At 36.9% G+C, this 26,410-nt stretch overlaps 1 protein-coding gene across 2 annotated transcripts in view; it reads left to right on the top strand.

The window, feature by feature from the left end:
* The window catches only part of UBAP2 (ubiquitin associated protein 2), a 114,114-nt gene that overhangs the window by 34,294 nt on the left and 53,410 nt on the right, over nt 1-26,410 (top strand). Inside the window, exons 1-5 of one of the 2 annotated variants that reach the window (XM_018052370.1) lie at nt 13,489-13,606; nt 14,045-14,122; nt 16,397-16,507; nt 20,756-20,909; nt 22,421-22,498. In XM_018052370.1, coding sequence (XP_017907859.1) covers nt 14,060-14,122; nt 16,397-16,507; nt 20,756-20,909; nt 22,421-22,498 — 406 coding nt within the window. In that variant the 5' untranslated portion in view covers nt 13,489-13,606; nt 14,045-14,059. Of the gene's footprint in view, nt 1-13,488; nt 13,607-14,044; nt 14,123-16,396; nt 16,508-20,755; nt 20,910-22,420; nt 22,499-26,410 lie in introns of those variants that run through there. The other variant, XM_013966140.2, reaches the window with a different exon arrangement.

Here is a 26,410-nt window from a genome sequence, read left to right as displayed (position 1 = left end):
CAATGTTAGTTTTTCCTGTAATAGACCTCTAGTGGTACTGCCTGAGAGTTTCCCCTTCTGGTCTCCTGATTCCATTTTAGTGAATTTTCCCTTCATTAATTTCACAATATTTACTTTACAGCATGCTTGGAAGGAATTAGAAATTATTTAAGCCCTATTCAGGAAGTGGTAGCTTTTACTCTTATTGTATATTCTGCATATGTTATGAAGTGATTATAATAATATTTGAAATTTTAATGAAAAAGGCCTGGTTACTGAAAGAACCCAATGTTTTGCTTATAATGCAACTATTAAAACATTTAAGGAAAAAGAATAGTTCTTAATTGTTGTTCAGTCGCTAAGTCATGCCCGACTGTTTAGACCCCGTGGACTGCAGCACACCAGGCCTCCTTGTCCCTCACTATCTCCCAGAGTTTGCGCAAGTTCATGTTCATTGAATCGGTGATGCCATCCAACCTTCTCATCCTCTGTTGCCCTCTTATCCTTTTGCCTTCAGTCTTTCCCAGTATCAGGGTCTTTTCCAATGAATCAGCTGTTTGCATTAGGTGGCCAGAGTATTGGAGCTTCAGCATCAGTCCTTCCAATATTCAGGGTTGACTTCCTTTAGGATTGACTGGTTTTATCTTGCTGTCCAAGGGATTCTCAAGAGTCTTCTCCAGTACCACAGTTTGAAAGTGTTAATTCTTTGGTGCTCAGCCTTCTTTATGGTCCAACTCTCACATCTGTACATGACTACTGGAAAGACCATAGCTTTGAATATACAGACCTTGTTGGCAAAGTGATATTTTTGCTTTACACTGTCTAGGTTAGTCATAGCTTTCCTTCCAAGAAGCAAACATCTTCTAAGTAATTAATTATAACTAACAATACTTATCTTTAGATGGTGGGCATAAGGGTGATTTAGAAAACAAAATCTGACTTCATTGTATTTTCCAAATCTACTAGGTGACAGATCCAGCCCAAAACTTTTGGCTGCACTAGAAAAGCTTTGAACACATTGTTCATTGTGAAAGTAGCTTTAGCTCATTATGAGCCAAGTGAATGGAAGAGAGATCCAGAGGAAGAGAGTTAGTAATGCTGTTTTTCTTGGCAAGACTCTTATTTTTCCACTCAACAGTTGTATGGTGATGTCACTAATGTTTGTTGTAGGGGAGGGTGTGTAACCTTGTTAACTTACCCCTTGATTCTGCTTTTTTTCCTCTGATTTCAGAAGCTGAACTGATCTCTGTCACATTCTAGAGCTCAGCCTGGCAACTTTCCTATCATACTCTTAATTTGGTGCTTTGGTTATTGCATGTTTAAAGTAATTTTCTCTTGACTAGGGTAGTGAGCAAAGGAAAAGAATATTTAAGGTTCTGATTTAAAATGCTTTATATTTCATCAATATGCTAGTGCTGCAATACTGGACTCCTGTTAAGTGCATCAGCTGTGTTGTGTCTAGATGGTCTATAATCGTAGGAATAAAATGATGATACCACTGAAGAGAAATACAAAGAATATTTCAGTCATAGTATTTAAGCTGAAAAAGCTGAGTCGGAATAAATTAGTGATTAGTATTTACCTTACATATGGTACTGAAGAATGATTTTATGGGTAGAAATGTGTGGATGGAAAAATATCAAAATGAAAATAAGGAAATATATAGAAGCCCTAGACTATTGCCTGCAGCAAAATGCTGTTGGCAGTAACTTTTCTGCTTATAGTCTTTAGTGAAAGTTCGTCAACTTGAGTGTTTTTATTACTAATATTTTATAAGATATTTTAATAGAGTTAGAGGAGTGTTCTTTGTTTCTGTAACTTGTGTATATTTAGGAAGCACAGACAATTCTTTAGCAATTTTTAAGTTTAAATATTGCTGCCTTTAGAGGTATTATTGTGGCTATTTCCCTCCCTGCCCTATTACTTTTAATTGATCCCGCATCCCTTTTTAGGAAGATATTATAGCCAGAGTCCCTGTCCTTGGTGTATCATATACTCTGTAAAATTGTTGTATGCCGTATTTTCTCTGTGAAATGTCTTGAACTAGGCATATTCCGCTAATAAACATCATACAGTGAGTGAATTTTTCCAACTGGTCTATGGTTCACTTTCTTGGATATTTTCCCCCATTTATTGTGTGTGTGTGTGTGTGTGTGTATTTAATTGAAGTCTAGTTGATTTACAACATTGTTAGTTTCAAGTGTACAGCAGAGTGACTCAGTTATATGTATATATTTCAGATTATTTACCATTATAGTTATTAAAAGGTACTGAATACAGATCCCTGTGTTATTTAGTAATTCCTTGTACCTTAACTATATTTTGTATAGTAGTTTGTATCATTAATCCCATACTCCTAATCTATCTCACCTCCACATCCTTTCCCCCTTTTAACTGTCAGTTTTGTTTTCTACGTCTGTGGGTCTTGTTTCTGTTTTGTATGTAGGTTCATTGGTATTATTTATTAGATTTCATATATAAGTGATATCGAATAGTACTTGTCTTTCTCTGTCTGATTTTATTTATATTTTTAATTTTAGCTCCTGTTTAACATCTGTTTTTCCCCCTTCTTTTCCTTGGTCCTTTATTTTTTACCTTCTTCCCGGCCTTCTTTTCTGGTCTGCTGAAATTCCCCCCTAATATTTTATTATGAAAATGTTCAAATATAAAGAGAAGGTGAAAGACTTGTACAGCGAACACCCACAAGTTCACAGTTACCTTTAAAAAATTGTTTATGTATTTATTTGTCTACCCTGGGTCTTCGTCGGTGTTCACGGGCTTTTTCTAGTTAGAGCGAGCTGGGAGCTACTCTCTAGTTGTGGTGTGCAGGCTCCTCATTGTGGTGGCTTCTCGTTGCACAGCACAGGCTCTGGGGAACACAGGCTCCATAGTTGTGGTGCGTGGGTTTAGTTGCCTTGCAACATGTGGGAATCTTCCTGGATCAGGAATCAAACCGGTGTTCCCTGCATTGGCAGGTGGATTCCTAACCACACACCACCAGGACAGCCCCCTCACAATTACCTTTTTGCTCTATTTGTTTTTATCACATTAGACTAGCTATCCATCATGCCATCTCAATTTTTTATGCATTTCAAATACATCTATATGATATACCCCTGGACACTCTTGCTTATATGTCATTAACTAGAGCTTAATATTTGTCTAGGTTTCTCTCTTTTTTTTTTTTTTTTGGTGAAATTTACATACAGGTGCATTTTAATGTATCAGATCACTTAAATATATTTTAAAATATATATTTTTTGTATACATTTTGAGTAACCCAGTCTCCTATCAAGATACAGGACATCACCTTCATCCCAGAAAGTTGTGCTCATTTTATTTTCTTGGTATAGACACCTGCTTTAGGGTCCTGGTGATTTTACGTACTCTTGACTGCTTTCCACTTTGCCGCCCATTCTCGTTTCTCTCATTCTTTGTGCCTGTTTTCATTGGATTCTCACAGGTTTCTTATGACGAATGTAGGCAGAGTTCTCCCAGATCTTGCACTTGTTGTGGTCACTTTTCTCAATCTGCAAGTATAAAGTGATAAAAGAAACATCTCCTTTTACATCCCTTCCTTCTCTTGGCCACACTAGCCTGGACTCTCATGACTGCTTTCTTAAAGACTGTTCAAATAGCTTCTTCCCTAGTTGGGAGGCAGCATGATTGTTAACACTGGATACCCCACACCTCTGGTAGTTAGGAGGCCTGTGCCAGTAACACTTAGCATAAAGCATGAGTAAATTACATAGGGGTGCAGTATGCAGTTGAACTGGATTACTACCTCTGAGATCTTCCTAGCCATAAAACAGAAGCTGTTCTTTGTGATTTAATAATTTTTATAATAGGAACTTTTGGATCTTATAGGAAGATAATTCTTCATTGATGAACAGTTTCATGATGGTTATTTACCAAATTACTGTTGGCCCTATACTGTATAATACTTGTACTATGTTTTTCAAGTTTGGGTGTTTTCCTGAGAGAGAGAGATTGAGTGAGTGAGTGTGTGTGTATGTGTGTGTTGGCATTTTAGCCATAAGAATTTAGTTCATGAATATATTCTACTTTCCTCACTTAATTGTTGAAAGACTTTGTTTAGACTCTCCAGCACAAATGGCTGGAACAAACATCCTTATTTTGTTCTTGATGTTAGGAGGAAAGCTTTCAGTTGTCTTTCACCAGTAAGTAGATTGTTAAAGTTGTTGGTTTAAGTTAAAGTTGTTATTAAGTTGAGGAAGTTCCCTTCTATTTCTAATTTGTTGGAGTTTGTTTATCCTAAAGGAGTTCAGTTCAGTCGCTCAGTTGTGTCCGACTCTTTGCGACCCCGTGAACTGCAGCACGCCAGGCCTCCCTGTCCATCACCAACTGCCAGAGTTTGGACACTGCCCAAACTTGTGTCCATTGAGTCGGTGATGCCGTCCAGCCATCTCATCTTCTGTCATCGCCTTCTCCTCCTGCCCTCAATCTTTCCCAGCATCAGGATCTTTTCAAATGAGTCTGCTCTTCACATGAGGTGGCCAAAGTATTGAAGTTTCAGCTTCAGCATCCGTGCTTCCAATGAACACCCAGGACTGATCTCCTTTAAGATGGACTGGTTGGATGTCCTTGCAGTCTATGGGATTCTCAAGAGTCTTCTCCAACACCGCAGTTCAAAAGCATCAATTCCTTGGTGCTCAGCTTTCTTTATAGTCCAACTCTCACATCCATACATGACTACTGGAAAAACCAAAGCTTTGACTAGATGGACCTTTGTTGGCAAAGTAATGTCTCTGCTTTTTAATGTGCTGTCTAGGTTGGTCATAACTTTCCTTCCAAGGAGTGAGTGTCTTTTAATTTCATGGCTGCAGTATCTGCAGTGATCTTTGGAGCCCATAAAAATAAAGTCAGCCACTGTTTCCCCATCTATTTGCCATGAAGTGATAGGACCTGTTGCGATGATGTTAGTTTTCTGAATGTTGAGCTTTAAGCCTGAAGGGGTACTGGATCTTATTAAATTCTTTTTCTGTGTCTACTGAAATAATCATGCTTTGTCTGTTATTCTCTTAATATGATATATTATGTTAAGATGTTAAACAACCTTGCATTCTTGAGATAAACTTAACTTGGTCACAGTATATATTCTTTTTTTGTGTGTAGCTGGTATGCTAGGGTTTGCTGGGATTTTGTGGGGGGAATATTTTTATGTAGTTGTGTTTTCTTGTGATGTCTTTGCTTTTGGTATCAGGGTAATACTGGCCTTATAGAATGCATTAGGATGGTTCCCTTCTCTGTGTTTTGGAAAAGTTTGTGAAAAATTGATGATTGGTGTTCTTTCATTGTTTGATAGGATTTACCAGTGAAGTCATCTGGGCCTGAGTTTCTCTGTGGGAGCTTCTTTTTGACTAATTCAATCACTGTTACAGATTTTCAGTCTTTCTTGAGTCAGTTTCAGGAGTTTGCATCTTTTTAGGAATTTGCCTTTTAGAAAGAATTGTTGACTTCTGTCTAGGTTATTCAGCTAGATGGCATAAACTTGTACATGGTTATTTTCTTACAATCCTTTTAATTCTTCTGAAGTTTGTAGTGATGTTTCTCATTTCATTCCTAATTTTAATAACTTGAGACTTAATGTCTTTTGTCTTGGTTGTTCTAGCTAAGAGGTTTATAATTTTAAGATTTAGAAAAAAAATTTGGAAAATGATAGAGGTCTCTACAACATTTATCCAGCTTCCCTTAATCCTAGCATTTTATATTAAATATTGGTAAAGTTTTTCCAGAAAGGGCCAGATGACAAATACTTTCTGGCCTGCAGGCCACACACAGTCTCTGTTGCATGTTCTTTCTTTGTTTTTGTTGTATTACAACATTTTTAAATGCTAAAAACCTTTCTTAGCTGGCACACCGTACAAAATCAGATCTTAGACTGTAGTTTACTGACTTCTGTCCTATGTGATTATTTGTCAAGAGGAAGATAACATTGGCACAATATTATTAAATAAATACAGACTTTATTTGGACTTCTCTAGTTTTTCCACTAAGGTCTCTTTTCTGTTCCAGGATCCGATCCAATTTGTTGTCATGTCTCCTTAGTCTCTTCTGATCTGCAGCAGTTTTTCATGACCACTTACACATTTGAAGAGTATATTGATATATTTTAAAAATAATTACTTGGTTACCTATCCTCCAAAAATGAATACTTAATATTAAAAATATTATGAACTTACAAGTTTTACCATTTAAAGGGTTTTAATTATTCCTAGTTGTTTTTTTTTCTTTAAAGTTGAAATTATCCCATCTTTAGCCAGGTCTCTTGAAATTGGATCCTGAGGACTTTTGGACTTGTTTTTAGTGATCTTTGATAGTTTCTTCATAAGCTGGCATTATAAATTACTCCAGACTTCTCTTGTATAATTTCTGCTGCATACCTTGATCAGACATTGTGCTAGGGTATCCTGGCATCTTTTAGTGGGAAATGGCACTTAGAGACCTCCATCTGGTAACGGATTTGGGTTTGTCATTGTTTATAGGTCTCTCCAGTGGACAGACTGAAAAGTAAAAATGCCTCATGAGTTAATAATGCTGGTAGTTCAAATTCAGGACTACAGAATTTTCATTTTCGTTTTTTATATTACATTTTCATTATTTCTACACTGAGAATCCTAGTTTCTTCAGAACCCAGGGGTTGGCGTAATTAGAATATCCCCAAATTACTCATTTGCTTTATCTCACATTATGTGTATATACAGCCTTTAAAATAACAGTGCTAAAACTATTACCATATCTTCCCCATTTTTACACCACCTCTCCTGTGCCCAGTGCTATTTTTATTTATACACAGTTTTCAACTTAGGGAACTTGACCTTTTTCATTCCAGGGGCCTCCATAAACGTTACCTTGTTTTTATGTAATATCTTGGTCATTGGCATCAGGTTTCAACATACTGAATATAAATGTTTACATTCTTTGCTGGAGCAACGATGTGTGTATTAGTTCTGATTCTGTAAAAAAAATTTTTTTTTTGAATTTAGAATTTTCAGCTTTACCTTGAAATCAGTTGATAGAAGAAATGCCTAGTTGAATAGTTTCTTCAGATGTGAAATTTCAATGAAACTGCTTAGCTTATTTGCTTTAGCTCCTTCTGTAGCAGCTTTTAAACTAACAGCATTAATTTGCAGGATAATCACACTTGTACATCTGAGTGCCTCAGTTTTTATTAGTATTGGTGAAAATTATTCAACAACCAACAGGCACTCTGTGTATAGACCTGGGAAGTAAGTGTCTCCAGTTCTTGAATACAACTGGGGTCTCATAGCCACACTTGTTTTGGCCATTTGCTGTCTCATAATGTGACTCATAACGTGGAACCATTGTCAGCTGCCATTCTATTGTTTCTTGACACAGCCAGCGTTTCTGGTTATCTTGAATAGTCACTCTGCTAGACTTTAGTGATTTGTCATCTGCTCTCTTTTATGAGGGTCACTACATGGTTTTTTGCTATGACAGCCTTATTAATAACCTTGAAAGCATATTTTACTTGATAGAGGTAGCCCTCAAGTGAAAGAAATGATGTGACTGGTAATGCCAGCACAAAGGACAGATTGGTACACTCACTGTTCCAGGGTATAGCCTTTGGTATTCATGGCACCTGAATCAGCCGATAAGCTCCATCTGGAACTTGTGGGAGTGCCCTTCTATCCCTCTTTAAATAGTATCCTATACCTACATGCCCTGTTCGTGTGCCAGTTAGTTGTATACTGTACTTTCTCCATTTGAGACATCATTTAGTTTTACGTCTACAATAGATATTGTGACTGTTAAGCATGTACTTAGGTCAGTATCTCTAGTCATTTAGATTATTTACCTGAAGCCAATGCTGTTGTTGATTCCTCAGGAAAGGCTCATGGGAATAATCATCCCAGTGTTCTGTGGTGCTGGTAATGAGTTATGCCCTTTGTATTTGACTTTAAAGTCATTTTTTTTGGCTATACATGTTTGGCTCTTACTTCCTCTACTTGAATATCTTAAAATGTTTATTTTCTTTTTGCATTAAAGCATTGCTCTTGACAAGTTTATTGATAACTCTGATTTCTTTCCCTCAGAAGTCTTGTTATTTCTGCCTACATACACATGGATATTTTTGTTTTAAAGTCCAGCTATTTTACTAAAAAATATCCTAGTGTGGATTGTTATGCATTGATGTTCTTAAGTATGGTGTTTTTGTTCAAAAATTTAAACATTATTCTATTTGCTTTCCAGACATTTTTCTTGAATTTTAGTTTTAAATCTTTGTATTGTTCCCTTTCTGTCCTTGTCATCTTCAGAGACTTGTATTCTCCATAGATTGAGGTTGGGTTGTCTTTTGCCTACATTCAACATTTGACACTTTCTTTTCTCCCATTCCTTTATTAAATTTCCTTTTTTAAATTTCGTTTTTACTTTTAAGTATTTTTCCTCTTTTGCCTTTTATTTCTCTTATAGCATTAATTGTTAAGTTTATTTTTGTGTTCTTTTCAGTTTAGTTTTCACTTTCATTTCTAAGTTAGAAAAATGTAGACATAAAATGTTATTCTTTTATGTTTTTATCTTTTTCTTCATGCTTAGTCTTTTAGTACATATTGAAACAGAAGATAGCAGTTTTACTTTTTTCCCTAGGCACCTTTTTTGGTCTACTGTCATTGGTTATGGGGGGTATTACCTTGCTTATTCTTTTTCTCTTATACTAACTTTGTATTGGGTTTGACCTTTAGTTTTAGATTGCTCATTTTTATGTGAACTGAGTCTTGAACTTTTACATGGCAACATGGTTCAGAGTGGCTTTTCTCATTTCAGTGTTTCCTCTTTACCTATGTAATTATGTTGGCTTGCTTTCTGAGATTTCCTGGCTTTGTTCTGTTCCCCCAGTGTGGACTTTTTTTGGAATTTTCTGTATATGTGGCCCAATTTTGATTCTACTTCCAGTATTTTCTCTTGATGGGAACTTTAGCTGGTCAGTTCAGTTCAGTTCAGTTGCTCAGTCTTGTCCGACTCTTTGAGACCTCATGAACTGCAGCACGTCAGGCCTCCCTGTCCATCACCAACTCCTGGCGCCTACCCAAACTCATGTCCATTGAGTCGGTGATACCATCCAACCATCTCATCCTCTGTCGTCCCCTTCTTCTCCTGCCCTCAATCTTTCCCAGCATCAGGGTCTTTTCAAATGAGTCAGCTGTTCGCATTAAGTGGCCAAAGTATTGGTGTTTCAGCTTCAACATCAATCCTTCCAGTGAACACCCAGGACTGATCTCCTTTAGGATGGACTGGTTGGATGTCCTTGCAGTCCAAGGGATTCTCAAGAGTCTTCTCCAACACCACAGTTCAAAAGCATCAATTCCTTGGTGCTCAGCTTTCTTTATAATCCAACTGTCACATCCATACATGACTACTGGAAAAACCATAGGTTTGACTAGATGGACCTTTGTTGGCAAAGTAATGTCTCTGCTTTTTAATGTGTTGTCTAGGTTGGTCGTAACTTTCCTTCCAAGGAGTATAAGCGTCTTTTAATTTCATGGCTGCTGGTCAGTTTCAGTAGTTTTTGATGGTATTCCTCCTGCCTATTTCAACCTTTCTGCAATCCTGTAACTTAGTTTGCTATTGGAGTTGTCAAAAACCCTTTAGTACCAGATGCTGTTCACAAATTGCCCAACCTTACTTTCAAGTAAATGCCACTTGGCTACATGGGGTTTCCTGTTCTTCGACTAGTCAGACACCCCAGTGCTGGCCTCTGTCACAGTTAAGTCCACGCAGGTGTTGTAACTGTTGTTTTTTTCTTGTCATGTTTGTATTTTGAGGTTTGTAAGAGATACCTTGACACCTAGTTTTATGTTGTTGTTGTCCCTGGGATTTTAAAATATATGTATATTTATTTATTTATTTGGGTGTACTGGGGCTTAGTTGAGACACAAGGGATCTTTTAGTTGTGGCATACAAATTATTAGTTGTGGCATTTGAGATCTAGGTCCCTGACCAGGGATCGAGCCTGGGTGCCCTGCATTGAGAGCACAGAGTCTTAGCCACTGGACCACCAGAGAAGTCCTGTCCCTGGAATTTTAGTTTTGCCATAAAGTTAGAACTAAGATGTTTCTTTGTGCCAACACACTTTCACTATCAAATTTCATAAATTTATCATTGCTGCAGTGTTCTCTACAGTTAATGTTCCAGTTTTGTCAATGTGGAACTTTCATTTATTCCAATATAGTCATTTACTCCAATAATGTCTTTTATATCATGTTTCTTTCCAGTACAAAATCATTATATCCTATTTGCTTGACAAGCTTTTTTAGTCTTCATTAATTTGGAACCGTTCTCAGCCTTTCTTGGTCTTCTGAAATAATAGCAATTTTGAAGGAATACCAGTTAATATAAAAAATGTTTAGTTTGAATTTGTTTGATGTTTCCTTATGATTAGATTCAGGTTATAGATGTCTATTTGGAATGCTGTTTAACTGACATGGAGTATTTCTGAGTCCCACGTGTAACATCACATGATGTTTCTGCCTCACTGAGGATGTTAATTTTGATCACTGTCAAGGTTTTGCCCATTTCCCTTACTGTTATGATGTCTTGGCCAACAACTAAAAAATAGTCTTTGTGGAGACACTTTGAGACCCGGTGTAAATAACCTCTTCCTCATTGAACTTTCCCCTTTAGAATGAGCATTCATTGATGATTCTTATTTGAATTAATTTTTCCTGTGGTGGTTGCAAAATGAAGATGTTTCAGCTCTCCTACGCTCTTCTCTCATAGTCTTTTTTTATCATGAGTATATTAGTAAGTTTATTTTTTAAAAGATTACTGTTACTAATGATCTACGAAGTAAAATGAAACCAAATAGAGACCATCTTTATTTTCAATTGGTTAAATTTGCATTTTTTAAAAACTGAATTTTGAGAAAGCAGACCCTTTTACACTGTTAATTATAAATTTTTGCAGCCTTTGTGAGGAGCATTTTTGAGCAGATGTATGAAACTTCTTTTAACGTTTTTCTAGACACTTCTTTGACCCATCTTTGTATGTATTCTAAGAAAGCTATCCTGGAGATACATATATATATAAATATATATATATATAAAAATATATAAAAGATTAAGTGTAATAATGACTCCTGTAGTGTTTAGATTGTAATGAAAGTTTATAGAGTAAAATGCAAGACCTATCTAGTAGATTTTTATGCAGCCAATAAATATAATACAGGTGTTTACAATCGATAATGTGACCCTACAAAGTAGTAATGGTTAGTATTTTGCTTTTGATATCAGAGAAAATTATGTAAGTGCCAAGTAAGTAGTTTTTGGTATTAGGTAGTCACATTATGAGTCACTGTGATTTTCTTGTGGGCTGTGTGTAAGTTTTGTTATTTAAGGAAATTTATGTTAAGCAATGAGCATTCATATGCTTGGATTGGAGCAAGGCTGAGTGAATATGAGTGAGGCACGATTTTTAGACTTGAAGCTCAGAGAGTAGGAGGGATTGGTATTAGGGAAAATGGACAGAAATTAATCATGTGGGATTTTAGCACGAAGAGCTCCAATGGTTTACTTTTTTTTTTAAAATGTATTTTTAATTTTATTATTTATTTTTATAGAAGTATAGTTGATTTATCGTGTGTTAATTGCTGCTCTACAGCAAAATGATTCATGTATATATATATAGTATATATATTCTTTTTTATCCCAGTGGGTTTTTAGAAATTGTTTATTTTTATTTTTGACTGCACTGGGTCTTTGTTGCTGTGCTCAGGCTTTTCTCTAGTTATAGCGAGTGGGGGCTATTCTCTGGTTGTGGGGTGTGGGCTTCTTGTTGCAGAAGCTTCTCTTGTTGAGCATGGGTTCTAGCTGCACGTCACATGGGCTCAGTAGTTGTGGCTTGAGGGCTCTAGGGTGGAGGCTCAGTGGTTGTGGTGCATGGGCTTAGTTGCTCCGTGGCATGTGAGATCTTCCCATACCAAGGATTGAACCTGTGTCCCCTGCATTGTGAGGCAGATTCTTAACCATTGGACCACCAGGGAAGCCTGTCCCAGTGGTTTACTTTGACTCATAAGTGGTTGCCACTTCCCAAAACTCAGATATATAATGTGGAAGTGCCATCTTTCCAGAACTCATTTTTCCCTTTGGTTTTCCCTTTTACCTCATTCACTTATTTCATACCTTGGTTCTTTAGGCTGCAGCACTGGGACTTCTCATTTGAGGGTGTATGTAAAGAAGCCCCTTATGTATACTGATGAGGATTGAGGTAAAGTTGGCCATATGTGTAGACAGTGTTTCTGTAATGTCAACATCTTTCTGTAATATACTAGCACTTCAGCTGAGATCACAGCAGGCATAGGTTGGGATCAAAGGATTGGCCATTTGGTTGGAGGGAACTGGCCAAAGCTATCTGGAGCTTGAATAATCAGCCACACACATGAACTGGAAAGGTCTTATGAAAAGTGTTTTTACATTGTAAGAAATACTAACAACCTCCTCACCGCCACCATCAAGATTATTATGAATCTATATTAAAAGCAGGCCTCCCTGGTGGCTCAGAGGTTAAAGCATCTGCCTGCAATGTGGAGAAATCCCATGGACAGAGGAGCCTAGTGGGCTACAGTCCATGGGGTTACAAAGAGTCGGACATGACTGAGCGACTTCACTTTTCTTTTCATATTAAAAGCAAAGATGAAAAGCTGTTTATTATTAGCATTTAGTGAATCCCCCACCCCAAGCTCATTCATTAATTTATATGATTTAACTTTAAAAATGTTTATGTTAGGAGTTAGTATAGATTTTAGCTAGCAGTAGTAACTTTACTTAAACAAAATTACTCCAAAAGAGTTTATTATTTATTTTGTCTGTGCTGGGTCTTTGTTGCTGCATGGGCTTTTTCCTAGCTGTGGGGGCTACTCTCCAGTTGAGAATCCCGGGCTCTAGCGTCTGTGGACTCGGTCGTCGTGGCTTCCAGGCTCTAAAGCACAGGCTCAGTAGTTGTGGTTGCCCTGCTGCATGTGGAATCTTCCTGGACCAGGAATCAGACTTGTATCTCCTGCATTGGCAGGCAGATTCTTCACAACTGAGCCCCCAAGGAAGCCCTGAAGTAATTTTAGATTTATTAGAATGTTGCCGAGAGACCAGAGATTTCCTGTGTATCCCTCATCTGGTTTTATTGTCAAAATTATGGTACCTTTGGGTATGTTGCTGTTACCTTTTCAGATTTTCTTTGAAGTTTTTTAAAAAATCTTATAATTTTTGTTTATTTATTTATTTTTGTTGTGTCATGAAGCTTGTGGGATCTTAGTTTCTTGACCAGGAATTGAACCCATGCCCTCAGTAGTAAAGTGCAATTTTGACTATTGGGCTGTCAGGGAATTCCCAAGAATTACTTTTTTTTTTTTAATGCCTTTCTAAATTTTTAATTGGCAGAAATACTACAAAAGTAAACCTCAAAAATTCAGTAACTTGGTCTTTTTTTTTTTTTTTTAGAAAAATGGTTTTGAGTGAAAAAAGCAGCTGGAAAAGAATTTTCTCTGTAGCTGGCTAATTTTAGTGTTTGAAAGTTGGTTCTTTTAAAATTCTGTTAAATGAAAATCGTTAAAAAAAACTGTGGCTAAAAATGTAACTTAAAAGTTTTCCTTTAGGTAAGTACAGCCTTCTCTTCAGAACTGGTCTTGAGTTGATAGGAAAGCTCTTTTGCTTTTTGACCGCAAGGCTGGGTCTAAGCCTGTATTCTGAAGTTTGCACTGTTCCTGTTCTTCTACTTTCTGTTACGCTGTAACTTCATCTCCTCAAGGGAAAGAAAATTCAAAAAAGAAAATGTAAATGAGTCACATGGCTAATGAAAATGAACAGGACTTCATTTAGGTCATTTAGCCAAAGGAATGGGACCTTTATGCTATTTAATTGGGTACTTATTTACTTTATGGGAACACATTATATACACTTAAGAGGTCTAAATGAAGAGTCCTTTTGTTTTTTTAGTTAATCAGTATTTTTGTAACCATAGTGATTGAGAACTTTTTTCTGTTTGCACCAGGTTTTGGCATTAAATCTTTTAACAGTTGTATTTGATTTTATAGGCAACAGCTGAACAGATGCGTCTTGCTCAAGTGATCTTTGATAAAAATGATTCAGAGTTTGAAGCTAAAGTTAAACAGGTATGTTTCTGGCAAAGGATACTGTTATTTTTGTAATCTATTTTACTGTGCTTTAAAAGGTAATTTCACTAGAGATTCTTATTTTAAATTACGTTTTTTACTTAGTTGCAAATAATTGGATTTTTGAACTGGTGATTAAATACCTGTATTGGTGGCTAGAATGAAGCAATTTTAGCAGTAGAACCTTTCTGAATTATTAGTGTTACATGTGAACAATGAGCATTTGTGAAAGCAGGCTGACATTGTATATACTTGTGCATAGGTAGTATATTTAGTATTTGACAAATTCTCAGAAAATTTTGTTTGATGTTAAGGAAGAGCTGAATTGCATTTAAACATATTGTGATGATTCTAAACATAGATTGGAAAAGTTATTAAATTTTAGGGTGATGTCTTCATTTAGAATTTTGGTGAGATAACATAATTTCATGCTATTCTTTTTTGATAAGAGTTTCTTTCCATTCAAGATTCTAGAAACCAAGCTATAATCCTTACCTTACCTTGGTAGACGTCTCCCAGTAATTCCTTGTAATGAAAGTCCCTTGGTGAACCTTTTAGCACTTTACTGTGGTAAACTCTGTTCTTACCTAAGTTGCTGTCATCAGACTTAGTGATATTTTTGGAAAGCCATAGAAAGGATTTCTTAAAAAGTCATAGAACTCATTCACTGGAGTGAGGTTTATGAATTATTTGAGACATACTTCTACATATTTATCTGAAGAGTATGGCAGACACACAAACAAGAGCACTGGTACACTTCAGAGCTTTAAGTTTTAACGATGGTTCTCCCTTTTACTAATCCAGTCACTGGGGGAATTTTGACAGTAACTGTACATCTTAATCACTGCATGTGATGGGTGTTGGGCCACTACAGATTCTTGATAAAAATCTAACCTCGATAGTAGACATCCAAATACTGCAGCACTGGAAAGCTATAGAGTGTATATAGTCTTGCTGGGTAACACAGGAAGGAAATCAGATGGAATAGGGTGGTGTAAAGAGCTGTATTTACGAGATCAGGAGACCTGCCTTTTTGATAGGCTAATTGTTTTATGACCACCGAGAAATCATTTCAGATGTTGGGGCCAAAGTATTTTGAAATGCAGCTGATATTGGTGCATATTGAAATAGTTAAATGTAGTTAAACAGATATTTAGATCATATATTTGCTCACTAATAATTGAGAAACCTATATTGTGCTTAATCTGTGGTTGTTCCTTGTGTTGAACATATTAAATAGCTTAATATTTCTTGTAGGGAGCCCACCAAGGAGATTTCTTTAATTTCAAACAGTAGTACCCTGTTGAGGCCACTTGAGAAAATAGTATGTCCACGAGTGAGTTTTGTGATAGCTGCCAAATTGTAATTGTGAGACCTTAGAGTGTTATAGGGCTTCTTTGGTGGCCAGATAGTAAAGAATCCACCTGCAGTGCAGGAGACCTGGGTTCGATCCCTGGGTTGGGAAGATCCCCTGGAGAAGGGCATGGCAACACACTCCAGTAGTCTTGCCTGGAGAATTCCATGGACAGAGGAGCCTGGCAGACTTAGTCCAGGGGGTTGTGAAGAGTCAGATACGACTGAGTGACGTTCACTAAAGTGTTATAGGTTATTTTGTATGTGGAATGTTCTAAACCAAGCAGTAATAGCCCAGGTAGGGAATGTTGTCAGAGACTGCTAGACTTGTACAATGCAAGCAGTTAGACTGGATGTTTGGCAGTTGTGGCCATATACTCATTCTTGGTCTTTGGGAGGGCTTCTCTGGTGGCTTAGACTGTAAAGATTCTGCCTGCAGTGTGGGAAACCCAGGTTTGATCCCTGGGTCAGGAAGATCCCCTGGAGAAGGAAACAGCAACCCACTCCAGTATTTTTTGAAATATATATAGTCCCACTTAACATTTGAGCAGTTTAGAAACTTGGGAATCCCAGGCCTATGAACTAGTTTGAGCAGTCATAAAACTAATCCTGAATGTTCTGAGAATGTTGGTATGTATGTATGTATGTATGTATGTATATGCTGCTGATTAAGAATCTGATGCTTGGTCAGCTTGGAGGAAGGTTGATTTGTAGCTTGACTTTGCCAGTTTTGGTGAAAAGACATGGAGTCACCAAAAAGGCAGGTAAACCTGATCTTAGATTGTACACGCACAGTCTGGAAGAGGCCATCTTCATATGGAAGGATTGCATAATCTTTGTCTTTATATAGTAGAATCTTAAAATTAATATCAAGTGCCAATTTTTTGGATTCCCCTAATCATTTTCTTATAATTTCAACAGCTTATGGAGGTGACAGGAAAAAATCAGGATGAATGCATAGTGGCTCTCCATGACTGTAATGGAGATGTCAACAAAGCTATCAACGTATTGCTGGAGGGGAATTCAGACACTGTAAGTATTATTAATTGATTTGTGTTGCTGAACGTTGTCTCCAGCTTCATATTGCATTTTCAGCTTTATCTCTTACTTGGTAGAGGTAGAGGGGATTATGGGTGCCATTCCATATATATTTTAGAACCAGAAAGAACACTAACGAGAAATGTCTGTTTTGTTATATACGTATGGTTTCTTCATGACGTTGTAGAATCTGAAGACTCTGAAGAGAACTTGGTCATCTAGTCCAGCCTTACACAGTTGCCAAAATTCTCTGGGCCTGTGGACATTTCACTACCTGAAAAACTTAACTGGCTCCACTGCTCATGTTCCTTCATCTCAACCATCACTGCTCACTACTCCTTATATCTCTAGGTTAACAGAAAATCAGGATTTGCTGTTATATCTGTTTGCTTATGTGTCAGACACATTTTCATGACAGTCTGACAGCTATATAAAATTAGAAAAAAATTTTTTTAAGCTTTGTAAAGTTTGAGGAATGCACATGGCACACGAAAGCTCCTCCCTTTGTAGTTTAGAAAGGGTGCTGCTAAAGCCACACCAGAGGCAGGTGTCAGTTCTGGTCTTTTGATTTCTAAATAGAAATTACACAATATTTAATTTGTATTTTTTCATTGAGGAAATAAATTTCAGAGCAGATGAAAATAGTTATTCACCTAAATGGGATATAAAGATGAGCACATCAAAAAGTGCCTTCCTTATCATTGTTTAGGTTTAATTGGGTTCTCATTTTTACAGATAGACTTTGTTAGGTATAGGTTGTATTAAAATGAACTATTGTGGCAAGCTCAAAACTGAAATGAGTATCTTTTTATTTAATAAGAAAGCAAGTGGAAAGAAATTTATAATTATAAACATCAGATAATTGGGAAAATACTTCATTATTTGAGTATAGCAGTATCTGTGGCTAAAATTCTGTACAAGATAACACTGGTCCAACATGATAAAACTATCAAATATGTCAGTTTGTCAGGAAAATGCATGTTGTTAAGTGAGGAAATCAAATTTTGAAGAGTTCTTGTTTGCTGACACTTAGGCATGTATTTGCTGGATTTTATAACATATGGGGAGTGTTCGGCCCATTGCTAATGAATGCAGTGTAGAATGGGTCTCACTTATTTTTTAAAATGAACTGAAGGACTGAATTGGCCTTACTTTTTTCAAAAGAAGCACTAAATAAATGAAATATTTCCAGATTATTAATTGAGGGGCCTGTTTTCTTTTATATGGTAGAGATAGGCCTGGATGCTGTTTTCTCTTGCCTTTCCTTTAGCTCCCACAGATTCATCATTCATTTTCTGTGGTGGCTGGGTTAATCTTTTAAGTCTTAAATGAACATCCAGTTCTATCTCAATAAAGAGTTTCAACTTTCCTTTTCTCATTTGGAGCTGAACTCGAAGGAGGTGCTTCTGGGCTGAAAGTTAGAAGAGTCTCTTTGATTACCTCTAGAACCTAGAAATCACACAGTTGGGGGGTAGATCTGCCATGTTGTTTTCTAAAAGATTGGAAACTTGCAAATTAGGGCCTGAACACAGACACAAAAGACCTTTGCCTGTTTGGAGGTGAGAGGGCTATAGGGCAAATGGAGAGGCAGAGGGAAAGTCCTTTTGAAACCCTGGTTTGTTAGGATCATTCTGTGGTCCATCTTTCATCCTGTTTGCCTTGTTCTTTGTTGTCTGCAGCGGCCATGGGTAAGCAGCTGTAAGGAATATCTTCCCCTGCGTGCGGTAGATGATTTGGAGTGGGCAGCTGGAGAATGTGAGCATGGTAGGCTTGATTGCTAGGAGCAGGAACTGTTCAAAGTAAACTATGAGAGCAAACAAATTGGCTAATCTTGTTCTGTAGCAAGGCCTTCTGAAAGAAAATGGTTACTTTGAAAAAATAGTGGAATTGTCCTCACTATTTGTAGGGGTGCATATGTCTATCTAATAGAGTAGTTGTCAAAGGAAACCACTGAACAGAATCTTAAGTACTGAACTTTTCATTTCATTATAGTGCTGTTCTGTTTGTGTGATAAAATAGTTTTGAAGTTTAAGTCACTTGCGTTAGTGTGCTTAACTATAAATATGTATGTTTGTATTTCTTATATGTATGTATGTATGGTGCATGCTCAGTTGTGTCCAGCACTTTGTGATCCTGTGGGCTGTAGCCTGCCAGGCTTTTCTGTCCATGGGATTTTCCAGGCAAGAATACTGGATTGGGTTGCCATCTCCTCCTCAAGGGGAAGTTTCCGACCTGGGGATCGAACCTGGATCTCTTGTGTTGCCTGCATTGGCAGGTGGATTCTTTCCATTGAGCCACTTGGGAAACCTGTTTGTATTGTTTAGTTCTTGGCAAATACAAAGGGGTAGGAGAGTGATTTTGACTAAACTGGCCTAGACAGCTCTTTTTTTGATTGCTAAATATGCTATCTTGGAAGACGGTTTCTGTTAACATTTCTTCAAACCTCTTATACAGGTAGCAAAATATAGATGACAAAGGTTGCCAGAAGTTCTGTTGAAAATCTTTTGTAATTATCTGGTTTTCTTTGAAAGCCTGTGTGCATGCATGTAGACTTGTTTTTCAAAATGTGTGGTTGTATTCCCTTTAGCATTCACTGTGGTGTTAGTCTATTTGCCCCTTAAAGGTTCCTGGCCCTGCTTTCCTCTCCATATAAGTTCCGGTTAGTTTTTGATCACAAGCCAAGACTTGCTTAGTAAGGGTATCCTTTGCTGAATGAAAATAGGGTAAGATGTTACTGTCTCTCAAATGTGTTATATAGAAGTCTTACATATTTGTCATGTTTATTCATATCAGCAAACATAATAGAGTTTATATGCTGTGGGATTTCTTTTCTGGAATAAATAAGCTTTATTGTTTTTGGCAATTAAAAAACAATGCAGAACAATAAAAAAGGTAAATGATCTTAAAAGGCCCTCACTTAGATAACTACTACTTTTTCCAGCAATACACAAGCTCCTATTTGAGCTTAAAAATGTAATCCTATTTTATACAGTTTGCCGATAACTTGCGTCACTTATATATTATGGCTCTCTTTCTGTGAACACGTGGATTACTCTTTAACTGGCTATATATTTCTCACTTTATGAATGTTCTAGAGTAGGTAGTCTGTTAAGCTAAATATTTGGGAAATTTTCCATTCTTTTGTTCTGTTGTTCGTTGTCTGCATATAAATGTTTGTACAATTATCAGATTATTTCCTCTGAATAAAAACCAAAAAGTAGAATTACTGGGCCAGAAGTTTTGAACCAATATAAAATTTGGACACTATTGCCAGGTAGACTTCCTGGAAGGTTAGAATGGATGGATGTTCATCACAACTGAAAATACCTGATTATTCTACCATGACTATTGGCTGTTGATTTTTTTAAAAATTAAAGCTTAGAGGTGGAAAATAACTTGCTTTAATATGTATTTTTTTTCACATCCAATCATTTTATGCACGTACATTTATTTGGATAACGATTTTTTTTAAGTTTAAAATAGTTATTGCTTAGTTTGAAATTGAATCACTTCAAATCCCTGTGGATTTGGAAAATTATGGAAAAGTAAATAGAAACGAATGGGTCAGTTTGGGGATCTCCCAGCAACATCCTGATGGATATCCTAATACTCATATCTGTAAGAACATAGTGTTTCATTCTTTTCTCCATGATTTTTCTGCGTATGATTTGATTTGTGGGAGAAAGGAGGTTGTATAAATCATTTAACTTCTCATTAGAACAGGTCTTCGGGGGCTGAAATTTTCTGTATTTAAAAACTAACCTCAAATTTGTCAACCACTAAATTCTTTAAGATGGTTATCTTAGACAACTGAATAGCGAAAATTGTATTCTTGAGATTTTAGGGTAAAATCTTACAGTCTTTGAACTAGTTCTGTATATTATAGGTGTTTGGCCAACTACTGAGGTAGGTGGGGATGGTATAGAGTGGGAGCTTGGGGAAATAACATTTGCTTTATTCTTATCAGTATAGAAAAAGGCTCTGTCGTGGGACAACATACAGTATGTTGTCAGTTAGGCTAGTGCTGTAATCTTTTGTGCTTTCCATAGCAGTAGGAACCTAGCAAGAGATTTGCTGTCTTTGTCATCAGAAAGTACAGTATAGTTATGAAGAAGAATTAGAATGGAAGGCATGCAAGGTGTAAGGTAGGGGTAATTAGTTTCAAAAGATAAATGCATACACCCTTGATGATTGTACACGCTTTAAATGACAGCTCTGAATAAATGCTCTTATTTTCGGTAGACTTCATGGGAGACTGTAGGAGGGAAGAAGAAGAATTTTGGAAAGGAAAGTTCAGAAAACAAAGAGAATAGAGAGAAGAGAAGTGAGAGAGAAGTGAGCCGTGGACGTGGAAACAACAACCGGAAAGTAAGAGGTGGCAATCGTGGGAGAGAGTGTAAGTACAGACCTTTAGCCTCAGCTTTGCTTTATAAAAATTTTCATGCATACTAAAAAGCTATCAGAATGATTCAATGAATGTCCATAAATCCACTTCCTTAATGCAATATTTGTTAATACAAGTAACACTTAGCTACAACTGAGTAGTTTGTTAGAAACCCAGCTGATGCGGTTTCATATTAGCACTGACCTGGGCTGCAGGTAGTTCTGTTGTGTCTTAAGACTGCCTTCTCTAATCTAGTGCATCTTCTAATTTTAAAGAAGGGGTTTTTTTGTTGGCAGATAGATAAAGCTCTTTATTCTTCCCTACTTACGGATATTCATGGTATTTGCAGGGTTTAGATTAAGAGGAAAGTTGTTGAATAGGGAAGATTTTTCTCAGTACTTTCCATTCAACTCAGGTTTTGGCATCATTCACCCAGAATGACACTACCTTCTGTGCAGGCATACCAAAGTAGCTAAATTATGGATGAATAGAATATAAATATTTAACATTTCCCCTTACAAACTTTGGCTAGTTTATTCCACAGATGTTTATCGAGTATCTACAATGTAGAAGAAATTCTTAAAGGCATACAGCAATGAAGAATACAGAAATCTTTGCCCTTCTAAGACTTTTAAAAAACTTATATACTTTTATTTATGTATTTATTTGGCTGTGCTGGGTCTTAGTTGTGGCATGCCAGATCTTTAGTTGCAGGCATGTGGGATCTAGTTCCCTGACCAGGGATTGAACCTGGGGCCCCTGCAGACCTGGGAGCACAGAATCTTAGCCATGGGACTACAGGAAAGCCCCTGCCCTTCTAAGACTTTAAGGGAAGTAGTGTGAGATGTAATAATAAAAAAGAAGAGTAACATTTCATATTAATATTATAGTATTTTAATGGCATTATGTAGAAATAATGTTCTGGGGAAAAACAAAGGCAGAGAGATGGGAATTACAAATAGGGGTTTCACAAATTTAAAGAGAGTGCCCATGGAAGGCCTCACTGGCAACTCGCAGAGTTAAGCCCTGAAAGAGGGGAGCAAGCTGTGCCAGTATTGTTTATAAATATTCTATATTATATAGAGTCACTAATGCCAATATAGGAATGAGGAGAAGAAAAGACTGTGTTAACAGTTAACTTCCCCAAGAACTCAGTATTTCCTTGGTATTGCAGTTGGCTAGTCTTTGCCTTTCCAGCTTTTGAACTTAACCAATGAGCAAATTTTGTTGTATATCGTTGCATAACAAAGGTAGTTTTTTGGAAGTAAACTTAACTTTATGGGAGGGTAAGTCCAAACAACAAAAAAAAGTAGTATGTCATTTTGATTTCTTTTTGAATTTTTACCTACAAATTAAGCAAGTTCTTCTGTCACTTTTTTGAGCCACTCTGGCTTGGTTTTATCGTATTTTCTAAACCCTTTGGTTAAATTTTAACCTTTCTTAAAACACATTTTTGTTGTTGTTGAGGGGCAGGAGTCTTTTTGTCCTTGTCTTTAGTAGCTGTTTGCTCTTTTCCACTTTAGTTAGAGGTGAAGAGAACGGAATTGATTGCAATCAAGGGGACAAGCCTTCCGATCGAGGCAAGCGAACTCGTGGTAGAGGTAAGAGAATGAGGAGGAAGGAGGTACTTGTGATGGGGAGAAGGAGGCAGGCTGTTCATATACTCAGTTCACTAAGGGCAGTGTACTCGGAAAGAACGGTTGATCTGAAATGTTTTGATTCATTTACTGATGCCTATAAGTGAAATATTTGAATTATATAATTTTGAGGAACCATATTGGTGGTTTTCAGATGAGCTGAGAAAGGCCCTTTGTGTGAATAATTTAAAATTTGAAGCTCTGAGCAAAAAGTTACTAAGTTCTCCTGTGTTGGACTTTAACAGATGCGTTTTACCCATATGATAATAGTTTTGAAATTATTTGCCCATTGGTTACCCCCATCCAGAAAATACAACAGTGTTTTCTGTTAGTGATCATTTCTTTGCATTTATTAATTCAGGATGTCATTAAGCCACTTCAAGAATATAGTTCCACATATTTAGAGTTGTAACTGAATTTTCTTAGGGTTCTAAAAATCAAGATACATAATGTAGTAGGAATATCTTATTTTGGTTCAGTAAAGCTACCTGAATTGACCGACATTTTGTTTGATCCATTGTTCCACTCAGTTGTGACTGTTCTCCAAATGAGCATTTTACAGTGGCAGAATTTCTTTTGATCAGAAATATTAGGGATAGAAATTAATGTAGGTATACTGCATATGCTATCAATTCCCTTGGCTATTCATCCAGTTATCATTACTAAATTTCTACTATGTGGGCCAAAAGTAAATAATTTTCAGAGATCAGAAAAGGGCAGAATTATATACTAATTTGTTGGGCACAGTGAAAAGAAGGTTGTGCTTTAAAAACAGATTTCAATTGTAATTTCCTTTTCTAGATTTTTTCTTATTAATTTCAAGCACAGAGAAAAATGGAGAGAATAAATGAACCCCGAGTCCCTTCATGTTTAGTCAGTAATGTTTAAGGATTTTAGCTCTATATCTGCAGAAATATTTAAAGTAGATTTTTGTGGATATTTTATCATATATTACTGTGGTAAGCACCTCTAAAAAACGTATGTGATTTTGTATGTAACCATAATGCTGTTTTCACACTTAAAAATATTTAATAATCTATACATATAGTTTCCTGATTATTTAAAAAATGCCTTTGTAATTGCTTTCTTTTTCTTAAAAATTTTGTTTTATTTGGCAGTATCAGGTCTTACTTGAGAGCAAGGGGGATCTTTCTTTGCAGTGCGTGGGCTTCCCTCTCTAGTTGTGGTGCACTGACTCCAGAGTGCTCAGTTAACATAATGCGGTTTAGCTGCCTGACCACATGTTGCACAACCAGTGCTTCAAAAGTTGAAAAAATTGGGCTCTGAAGTTTTGTCTCATGCTCCATACTCACCTGACCTCTCAGCAATTGACTACCACTTCTTCAAGCACCTCGACAACTTTTTGCAGGGAAAATGCTTCCACAGTCAACACAAGGCAGAAAATGATTCCCAAGAGTTCATCAAATTCTGAAACATGGATTTTTACGCTACAGTAATAAACTTATTTCTCATGGCAAAAACATGTTGACTGTAATAGTTCCTATTTTGATTAATAAAGATGTGTTTGAGCCTAGTTACAGTGATTTAAAATTCATGGTCTGAAACCACAATTACTTTTCCACCAACCTAATATTTACTGGATTACACAATATACACAGAAGTGCTCAGGGTATGGTTTTAACATTTTATTTTAAAATAAAAAAAACAGCAGAGTTTTGTAGAGTGTTTACCCAGAGTTCCCAAACTTTGTAGTATTTTGCTACATTTGCATTGCCATTTTCTCTCTATATGTACATATTTTTTTTTCTTGAAACCATTGTGTGTGCATTTCAAACGTAATGCCATTTTACCCCTAAATATTTCAGTTTGTAAACTCCTAAGAAAAAAGATACTGCTTACAGAACTACCTTAAAATTATAAAATCAAGAAATTACTGTTGTTACAATCTGTTGGCCTTATTCAAAACTTTCCAGCTGTCCTGCTAACGTCCTTCAGTTCAGTTCAGTTCAGTCGCTCAGTCCTGTCTGACTCTTTGCAACCCCATGAATCGCAGCACGCCAGGCCTCCCTGTCCATCACCAACTCCCGGAGTTCACTCAGATTCACGTTCATCGAGTCAGTGATGCCATCCAGCCATCTCATCCTCTGCCGGCCCTTTCTCCTCCTGCCCCCAATCCCTCCCAGCATCAAAGTCTTTTTCCAGTGAGTCAACTGTTCGCATGAGGTGGCCAAAGTACTGGAGCTTCAGCTTTAGCAACATTCCTTCCAAAGAACACCCAGGGCTGATCTCCTTCAAAATGGACTGATTGGATCTCCTTGCAGTCCAAGGGACTCTCAGGAGTCTTCTCCAACACCACACTTCAAAAGCATCAATTCTTCGGCGCTCAGCCTTCTTCACAGTCCAACTCTCACATCCATACATGACCACTGGAAAAACCATAGCCTTAGGCGGACCTTAGTTGGCAAAGTAATGTCTCTGCTTTTGAATATGCTATCTAGGTTGGTCATAACTTTTCTTCTAAGGACTGGTATTAGAATTCATTAATTTTTTCATGAAATAATTATTGTGGCACATTTATAATCGGACTTTTTTGCTAAAGCAAAGCTAATATATGAGACATGACGATAGACTCTATGCTTTCTTCCTCTTTGAATTCCTGGGGCATTTGCTGTTGTCATTTGACTCATTTATGCTACTTTACAGTTGGGGAAGATGTATTCCTATCTTTCTGTAGATGAAGCATGAACCAGGGACAACTTGCCTGAGTCCTAAGTCTCTGAGTGAAACAATCCCCAGAGATGCCTTGTTGGGCTGAACTGGTCTCTGGGCAGGTGAGCAGCTCATCGTCAACACAGCAGCCATCTTTATCATTGAACCAGCTCCGAAAATCTGGAAACTTTTGCCAGTACAAAAAACTTTAAAACTAACTTTAACTAAACTTTAAAATCTTCAGGATCTTAAAGATCATGACCTGGAGTGTGCAGTGATAAATTCAAGTGCCCACAGTTTCTGGCAGATTTGGCTGTTATCAAAGCCCTGCTTACAGTCTCCTGGGGATGAGAGAGGGATTGTTTTCTATTTTTCTTTAGGTTGCACATGTTTGGTCCTGGGGGAGTATCTGTTATTTGGATTTGCCTCTTCTAGTAAAGATGATTAGGTGTCCTCTGTGTTTTCGCTTTTTTCAAGGAAAGTGAGCGACTTTTCTACTCTGGTTCTCAGTGTAATACATAATATTAAACAATTAAAAACTTGAGCAGTTATTCAACATAGATGTAGTACAGAGTCCCTAGAGAGACCTATATGAGTAAAGTTTTAGCATTTATCATAACATTGATTTATTCTTTATGATTATCTACTTTAATCTTGTTTTTCTGTATTTTATGAACCCAGGTCTGTCTTCTGAGGTATTAGATGAGAACAGGTATTTGTACCAGGTCATGATAAAGGGAAATGTATACATATCAAAAACAATATTGCTGGTAGCATTACTGGCCAGGTGAAAAGGAAAGAACAGTTTTGTTAGCTTGTTAAAATGTACATGAATATGGGTTTTATTTTTATTTTTTGAATATGTTTCTATTTAGTTTGGCTGCACTAGGCCTTTGCAGCATATGGGACCTTACGTCTTCATTGTGGCATGCAGGTGCTTTTAGTTGCAGCATGCAGATCTTTAGCTGCAGCATGTGGGCTCTAGTTCCCTGACCAGGGATGCAACCCAGGTCCCCTGAATTGGAAGTATGGTGTCTTAGCCTCTGAACCACTGGGGAGGTCCTGGATTTGATTTTTGAAAATCTGCTGAAGATATTTGGGTTGTTCCTGTTCTGTAGTTGGGTGTGGTTGCTGCTGTCTGGAGACATGGAGATATGTAGTTGGTACTGACTTTTTCCAGGAAACTCGCAGGATTTCTTGAGTTTT

This window comes from Capra hircus, chromosome 8 (assembly GCF_001704415.2).
Source record: "Capra hircus breed San Clemente chromosome 8, ASM170441v1, whole genome shotgun sequence".
Taxonomy (NCBI): domain Eukaryota; kingdom Metazoa; phylum Chordata; class Mammalia; order Artiodactyla; family Bovidae; genus Capra; species Capra hircus.
Note: the sequence above shows the minus strand (reverse complement) of the source record. Positions and strands in the feature narration are given on the sequence as shown.